The 8,778-nt window shown below is 36.3% G+C and overlaps 1 protein-coding gene across 3 annotated transcripts in view; it reads left to right on the plus strand.

Moving 5' to 3' along the window:
- Positions 1 to 8,778, plus strand: part of slc6a9 (solute carrier family 6 member 9) — a 60,125-nt gene that overhangs the window by 46,140 nt on the left and 5,207 nt on the right. For all 3 annotated transcript variants that reach the window (XM_077231293.1, XM_077231284.1, XM_077231302.1), the window contains 10 exons: positions 592 to 723; positions 1,254 to 1,524; positions 2,575 to 2,707; positions 3,120 to 3,254; positions 3,343 to 3,446; positions 5,565 to 5,802; positions 6,751 to 6,885; positions 7,166 to 7,265; positions 7,362 to 7,462; positions 7,560 to 7,730. In XM_077231293.1, coding sequence (XP_077087408.1) covers positions 592 to 723; positions 1,254 to 1,524; positions 2,575 to 2,707; positions 3,120 to 3,254; positions 3,343 to 3,446; positions 5,565 to 5,802; positions 6,751 to 6,885; positions 7,166 to 7,265; positions 7,362 to 7,462; positions 7,560 to 7,730 — 1,520 coding nt within the window. The remainder of the gene's footprint in view (positions 1 to 591; positions 724 to 1,253; positions 1,525 to 2,574; positions 2,708 to 3,119; positions 3,255 to 3,342; positions 3,447 to 5,564; positions 5,803 to 6,750; positions 6,886 to 7,165; positions 7,266 to 7,361; positions 7,463 to 7,559; positions 7,731 to 8,778) is intronic.

Raw genomic sequence — 8,778 nt, forward strand, 5'->3', positions numbered from 1 at the left:
GCCCGGAAACCTCTGCCCCATGATCTCATATTCCTCGAGCTGACTCTGATTGGGGCCATATCCTGAATTAGCCCATAATTTAGATAAGTAACTGAACTCCAGCCTATTTAAACAGACAGAATGTGGTCCTGTAAAGTGTACTGTTTGTATATGTTTTTGATCATTTATTGTTTTTTTTATATGCATATCATTATTTAAGCAATGTTCATCTGTATGTATCCAGAAGAAGTGTCTTGCTTTATGGTGTCGGGCTACTGTGGGCCCCTCAGTTTGAGGCCCCTGGCGCATCTACCCTATTGCCCCGGGCCATAATCTGCCCTTGACTTTAACACACAAAACACTGTATCCACATTCTCTTTCTGTTGTGCAAAATATCAGCACTGTTGGAATGCAGCTCGTCCAATCAAATTAGACCAGTTATGTAACCTCAGCTGTTACTCACTTTATTTGCATTGGCATTAGTGAACACTATAATGGAATCATACATCGGCTATTCTTTTATAAAATTACACCTAGATTTCTGTCTTCAGCGAGAAGACTGATGTGTCAGAGTTTTATGTAACCGTGGGTGTGGGTGTGTGTGCATCACAGGTGCCTTCATGTTTCCATACTTCATCATGCTGGTGTTTTGTGGCATCCCTCTGTTCTTCCTGGAGCTCTCCTTTGGGCAGTTCACCTCCCTCGGGTGCCTGGGAGTCTGGAAGGTCAGCCCCATGTTTAAAGGTGAGCATGTGGCCAGTAAAGGAGGTGTGAGAACAACTCTGAAGCATTTCCATGACAACTAAACAAAGGCTTAATCTATCTGTATTGGTTTGGCTTTAAAGTAATGTCATGACTTGTCTGACATGTTAGACTAGTAATCCATTTTTAAACATACACTCACAGTATTTACTCCACTTCCGAGTGGCTTGTAATATGTGCCATTTGAATGCTAAATGTGCAAGGTTCGCTTACATGATTTCTTCCTTTAATGCTAACAAAAGAAACCATATTATAAAGAGTTACCAATTGTTTTTACTTGGTTTGCTACATTAGTTAACATGAACTGACAAATACTTATAAAGCATCTATTAATCTATTAATTTTAATTTCAACATATAAATTAGTGAGTTTTATTTATTTGCAAATTCTATTTTGGAATTGCAGAACTACTTTTTTCATTTAGCTTTAATATCAAAGCAGAAACAATGTAATGTATTTTATTAAACTGCAAAGCGAATTTATTGTCCTGTGGTTGTGCTCTCTTCTTCAAGGTGTGGGCTATGGAATGATGGTGGTCTCTACCTACATTGGAATCTACTACAATGTGGTGATTTGCATTGCATTTTATTACTTCTTCATGTCAATGACAAACCTGCTACCCTGGACGTACTGTAACAACCCTTGGAACACCCCTGACTGCTCTGGGGTGGTGGGAACTCCACGAGCTAATGCCACCTTCGCCAATATGTCTGCTGTCGTGTCAGGGGTGACTGAGATAGTCAACCGCACCAAGAGGACCAGTCCTAGTGAAGAGTATTGGAGGTAAATTCAAACCTTTGTATGTTGATTCATCTATATACTGTATTTTATTTATAAAAATGAAAAGTAAAAAAGTCTATATTTTTTTAATATCATGAATAATAATATAATATAATATAAATAGTTTTTTGTTTTGGGAAGTCCCGTTACATGACATTTCCCCACCTAAAGTAACCTTGTGTTGCAGGGACCACATGCTTTAAGTGAACACATTTTCTTTTAATGACACTTTCTTAATGATATCAAGACTTGACTTTATTCCCCCAACAAATTATGAGATGAATTTTAATACAGAAATTAAAATGTTCTCCTCATAGCAGAGGTCTATTTAAGTCTATATTCATTTTTATGTATTTTGATATAAATTAGCACTAGAAAAAAATGAACATTACTTAATTTCTGTATTTGTTTATTTATACACAATTATCTTGATATACAACTCTCCGGGTCTTTTATTCCCAGTATTTATATTTTTGTTGTCAATCCATTACTCATCTGTACTTAAAATGCATGACAGGTTAATAATTGAAAGCTGGTAATAATACATGTTTGCAATTTGCCATGATATTTGGATCTGTGCATTGGACTTGACAGATGTGTTTGTTGAATTACATTACAAGACAATGGGACTGAAAGGCACAGAATGTTTTGTTTTTCCAAGAGTGTGATTGTGATTGTATGTGGTATGTGGTTGGGAATGAATGCTTCACTTTACTGCCAGCGGTCAGAGAATGCAAGGCTTTGACCATGAGATGTGTGTGGACCATTCAACATCTTTATAAATGGTTTGTGCTCTCTGGGTTGTGTTGTCCCTGTGGTATGAAAGACATTTTTGTTCTTGCTTTTTGTAAACTCATTCATTGTGTGGCTGAGTTTTTATTTTTATTTTTTTTATGGGGCTGTGCTCACAATGCTTTTAATCTAAAGGTAAGCTCTACAAATAAAAAAGAAACATTTAGATTAGCATGATGATTTTGATGAGTGAACTGTTAAGGATAGGTCTTGCATCCTGCAGTCTCTCACATCCCTCCTTTACTGGTTTTGCCCTCTCAGGAACTATGTATTGAATATCTCTGACGGCATTGGGAACTTTGGGGAGGTGCGTCTGCCTATCTTGGGATGTCTGGCTGTGTCATGGGTGGTTGTGTTCCTCTGTCTTATTCGAGGAGTCAAGTCATCAGGCAAAGTGAGTAGAACATCCATTCGCCAAGGTCATGGGATCAATTCTCATGGATGTTAAAATGCAACATGATTGAATCCACTGTAGTTTACAAATTAATCTAGTGTACAAGTTTTACTCTAGAATTTTATTTATATATATATATGCTTACCATCGGTGTTGTCATCAACTACAACTCCATTAAAATTGTTTGATTGAAATAGATCAGAAATAAATTAAAATATAAATATTAGACTAAACACTTAAAAATCATGCACAAAAAATAGAAAAGCAACTAACTGAAATTAAATAAGTTGACTGAAAAAAAAATGAATCTATCGAATATAGAGATAGAAGACTATTTTATATAAATGATACTGAAATAATACTGCTTACCATACAGTTTTTCTCACTGAGTTTTAATGCTGTCTTTCCTCAGGTAGTGTATTTCACAGCGACCTTCCCTTATGTGGTGCTGACCATTCTCTTCATTAGAGGAATCACTCTTGAAGGAGCCGTCAGTGGTATCAAATACTATTTGACCCCTCAGTGGCAAAAAATTCTAGATGCCAAGGTCTGTACATTGTATAACAGCAAAATTGTGCATAACTGCAAGTGATCACTGAGGCTATACACAATAATGTTTATTTTGTGTTCTGTAGGTATGGGGGGACGCTGCCTCTCAGATTTTCTATTCTCTTGGCTGCGCCTGGGGTGGGCTTATTACCATGGCATCATATAACAAGTTCCACAATAACTGTTTCAGGTAATAATTCATCCATTTTATTTTTCTGCTAATGTGTCATTTTAAACCATTTTTAACCTGTAAATATTGAGTTTTGAGTGTTGACCAAGAGCTCTGTGTTGTGATTGGTGTCTATGCATTACTCTGTTGCACCCCCAAGTGGCTTGTACAGATAAATGCATAGAAGAACTTTTAACCGGTGTTAAAGGGGTGGTTTACTGCTTTTTTTCTTTGCATGACTGTGTTTTTGGGGTGCACTATAACATGTCTTTGTGTTGTTGTTTTTTTAAGCCTTATTTTTCATAAATTTCACCTTTGTTGTAAGCCGCTTTCTCCTCTGTCATTTGAACGACCGGTTGACTTTCCTGATTCTATGAAACCACTCCCTCAGAAATAGGCAATGGGTTCAGATTGGTTAGTTGGGCCGCTGTGTTGCAATTGGCTAAACTGCGTGGCGGAAACTTCACGCCCATTACCTTTACAGGCAAAAGCTGCATGTGCTCCGGTCAAATGTAAATAATGGTGTCAATACTGAGTATCAGTTTGAGCCAGAATCAGACCCAGAAAGCGGCAATGAAGAGAGTCAAGCAGAACCTCCCCAAACACGGCTCTTACAAAATGTTTCTGAATGGTACATTTTTGAATCATTATTATTGTTCTATTCTACTATTATTATATAAGAATTTCGATACGCTGTTATTTGAAAATGCTACTGCTGCTTGTTAGCTTTTGAGATACGTTTTTCTCCTGATTAAATGTTTAATATAACTGAATAAATTACTGAGTAACACCGTTTTTTAAAGTTATTTTTTTGTCGATATAATGACCACCGTTTATCTATTCACAAAACTTAGTTTACTCTGTGTATCGTTTTCTTTAGGTGTACATGTGGCAACTGTGTTAAAATGCCAACAGAACGTGAAAACATATAATGAGATTGTTGTGATTACATATAATGTTTGAACTTTATACACGTCTATCTTATACACACAAAATAGCAAAGAACTAACTAGCTACAAACAGCGTTGGCATTGGTTTACGTTCTTGATCAAATCGAAAAATTACGTCATAAAGTATACAAGGAAAATACATTTACAAAATTAGTAGGCCTACATAATTACAAATTCAGGTCCAAAATGTTTGTACGCGTTTGTCATAGACACACGAAATAGCATAACTAAGTGGCTACTAAAGCCAGCACTGGCATTTGTTTACGTCCTGGATAGAAACTAAAGCATTACTAAAATTATATATGCAAATACATTTAAAATGATTAAGTCTTACTTACTGGCTGTGGCCCAACAACTGTTGCCTCTGGTTTTAAAGTTGGAACTGCTTCATGCTTCAGTAACAGTTTGTTGTTGAATCCGGCATTGAATTTGTGGAGATTCTGGAAGCTGTTTTCCGTAAAATGCGCAGCACAGAGAGCTAAATTACCATTGTAATATTCAGGAACATAATCAAACATAAATTGTAGCCATTGTTGACGAACTACAGCGTCCGTAGGAAGTCCGAACACAGAAGACCTGACAGCTGGGTGAAAATAACACACTTTCGACGGCATGGCTACTGCTCTCCACTATAACTCTTCCTCTTCGACAAAGCCGCAGAAATATGGCCACGCCCCCTTTTTTGAATATTCCGGAGGGAGGGTTGATTGAGTGTTGCTTTAATAGTAATATTATATTACTCCAGTCTTCAGTGTCACACTGGGGGATTCTTTGATGAATAGAAAGTTCAAAAGAACATTATTTATTTGAAATGTCTTCAGTTTTTTCGATAATTTAATGCGACCTTGCTGAATAAAAGTATTAACATAGTATTAATAACATAAAAAGATTATGGGTTAGTTACGTATAAAACCCGGGAGTATCTCGTTGTAGTCCCATTCGAGTCGTTTTTGTAGGCATTAAACTTGATGATGATTTTTAAAAGACGACATCTCTGCTTGCGTTGAACTTTCAGCGCAGAAACTTTGCACATACTGTTCATGCACCAACAGCAACATTACACACTATTTAAAATGAAAAAAGTGAAATCCCAATCAACCACCACTTTAACTGAAATAAAGGAATGCAAGAATTTCAGTTCCGGATATATGATTGCAAACATAATCTAATGATTTGTGTATTCAAACAGAGACAGTATCATCATCAGTGTAACAAACTGTGGCACCAGTGTGTACGCTGGCTTTGTTATCTTCTCCATCCTGGGATTCATGGCTCATCATCTTGGGGTGGATGTGTCAGAGGTGGCCGATCATGGACCAGGCCTGGCATTCGTGGCCTACCCAGAGGCCCTAACACTTCTGCCCATATCACCGCTCTGGTCCCTGCTCTTCTTCTTTATGCTCATTTTATTGGGTCTAGGCACTCAGGTATTCCTCTTGTTTTGTAACATTTCATGTCTTTTTACAGTTCTTCCAAGACAGCACAAAATGTTACACTTTTTTTTCATCTTCTGCACAGTTTTCTGCAATTACACCATTGATCAAATGTTTAGGATCTGTAAGATTTTATGTTTTTGAAAGAAGTCTATTATACTCACCAAGGCTGCATTTATATTACTCCAGTCTTCAGTGTCACACTGGGGGATTCTTTGATGAATAGAAAGTTCAAAAGAACATTATTTATTTGAAATGTCTTCAGTTTTTTCGATAATTTAATGCGACCTTGCTGAATAAAAGTATTAACATAGTATTAATAACATAAAAAGAATCATACTGATGCCAAACATTTTAACAGTAGTGTAATTGAACCTGAACCACTTAGAGGACTTTCAAACTTTATTTTAAAGATCTGGTCTGTGTGCCTTTTTTTTAACCATGAAAAAAAAAAAAAAGAAAAAAAAAAAAAGAACAGTTGTTGTATTTTTGTGCTATTGTCGCTGCATTTTGTAGTTGTGCTATGTTAAATACCAACATTTAAATTAAAAACGTACACAAACTTCATGCACACAAAACAAAATATTGAGTTCTTTTCAGATTTTTGTTAATGTTTTACATATTTATAAAAATGTATATTTTGCTAAATTAGAAATAATGTTTCTCACACACTTTTGAGAGCCATGTCTCATTAGTGTTATGAAACCACATCTTCCATATTTCATTTCTGTTTTAAAAAAGGAATGGACTCAAAATGACATTTATTTCCCCTTCTCCTTTTATGCACTGTGTATATTGTTTTTTGTTTTTGTTTTTACAATTTTACTAATATTTTTTTGCTGCTTTGTTGGTATTTCTTTCTGGAAATGTCTTTTTTAACTAGCAGTTTATCTATGAAGTGATATACAATTCCTTATTTTTTTCTGTTTAATGTTGGTGTAGTTCTGTCTACTGGAGACTCTGGTGACAGCTATAGTAGATGAGATTGGAACTGACTGGATTATCAGAAATAAGACCTACGTCACGCTCGGAATCGCTATAGTGGGCTTCCTCCTGGGAGTGCCGCTGACCACACGGGTGAGTAGCAAACACATTTGAGCAAATACATACGCATATCCTCAGAGGTGGAATGTCCATGGGTCAGAAAGTAAAAGTCCTGCCGTAAGTTTATTCCACCCATGAACTCAGCCAGCTGATCGCACTAACTAGTTCTACCTACTGGCTGAAAAACTGCTGATTAGCAAATCCAGGTGATTGGAACAAACTACTGAGGAGGACTTTTACTTTCTGAACCTGGACTTTCCACCTCTGCATATCCTTTATCCATGGATTGATTGTTCTGCTTTGTGCGATGTAGGCAGGGATATATTGGTTGCTGCTTATGGACAATTACGCTGCCAGCTTCTCTCTGGTCGTCATCTCTTGCATCATGTGCATCTGTATAATGTATGTCTATGGTGAGTCCTCAAAGTCACTTTTACATGCTGTATATAAAGACCACAGTTGCTGGATGTAAACCGCGGTGTTAATTTCCATCTTGTGTTTCCAACCAGGTCACAAGAACTATTTTAAAGATGTGGAGATGATGCTTGGCTTCCCTCCTCCAATCTTCTTCAGGGTCTGCTGGAGATTTGTGTCTCCTTTAATTATTTCTGTGAGTAAGAGGTTGTGCTGCTTCAAATTTGTCTGAATCAGGTATTGTTTAAACTATATCATTCAAACCAATCCTTTTTGTCTCTCTCTCTTCACAGTTCATTCTGATTTTTACTGTGATACAGTACAAGCCTATTATGTACAATGACTATGTGTACCCTGGTTGGTCATTGGTCATTGGGTTTGCCATGGCTTTGTCTTCAGTTATCTGTATACCTGTCTATGCTCTGTTCAAGATTGCTGTGTCTGAGGGATCGACATTTACAGAGGTAAGAAGTGCTCTACACAACACGAAGACTCCAGTGAAGTCCGTAGACTAAAAATAGCAAACCATTTTTAGTAAATCATAGTATTTCTTTGTCTTTCTTTCTCTCTTTTTTTTACATGGAATGGGTCATTTCATGGGCCGACATGTTGTAATCACATAACTAGCCAAAAACTTCTCAAAAATGTCTGAGAATCCAGTGAATGGCCCCATCTATAGTACTGGAGTAAATTTCCTCCTTGTTCATCCTATTCAGTATTTTTCCTGCTCTCCATCTGAATACTTCTACATTTGGTGGAAAATACCTTAAGGGTTTAGTTCATCCAAAAAAGGAAATTCTGTCATCAATTACTTACCCTCATGTCATTCCAAACCCTTAAGACTTTCATTCATCTTTGAACCACAAATGAAGATATGTTAATGAAATCTGAGAGATTTTGGTCCCTCCATTGACAGTCTACGCAACTGACACTTTGACACTACAAAACGTTCATAAAGAGATCGTAAAACTAATCCATATGAATTGAGCTGTTTAGTCCAGATTTTCTGAAGAGACCCGATTGATTTATATGATGAACAGGTTTGATTTAGGCTTTTAGGCTCATGTGTTACGCAGGACGTTTAAGCTTCCGCAAGAACTAACAAGTTTTTTTCTTGTGCGTCAAGCAAGTTTGGTTTAGCTTCTGTTTATGTTCGCTGATCAATGCTTATATCTGAATAAAAGGCTAAATTTACTCTATTCATCATATAAAGGATCGAATCAATAAACTCTGCTCAATTCATATGAATTAGTTTTACGATCTCTTTATGAACTTTTTGAAGCGATTCATTTCATTTAAAATATCTTCATTTGTGTTTCAAAATGAATTAATGACTTTGAGGTTGGAATGACATGAGGGTGAGTAATTGATGACATTTTTTTTCAATTTTGGGGGAACAAACCCTTTAAGAAAAAAAAATTATGATAACTTAATTTTCCCGAAAAATTCTCTAGTTTTAGCTTTAAAGTATGCCAATCCTTTTGAACGAAATTCAACTGTTTTTAAACCAAC

Source organism: Siphateles boraxobius, unplaced genomic scaffold (genome assembly GCF_051911475.1).
Source record: "Siphateles boraxobius isolate OS27281-9 unplaced genomic scaffold, OSU_SipBor_1 1, whole genome shotgun sequence".
NCBI classification, from domain to species: domain Eukaryota; kingdom Metazoa; phylum Chordata; class Actinopteri; order Cypriniformes; family Leuciscidae; genus Siphateles; species Siphateles boraxobius.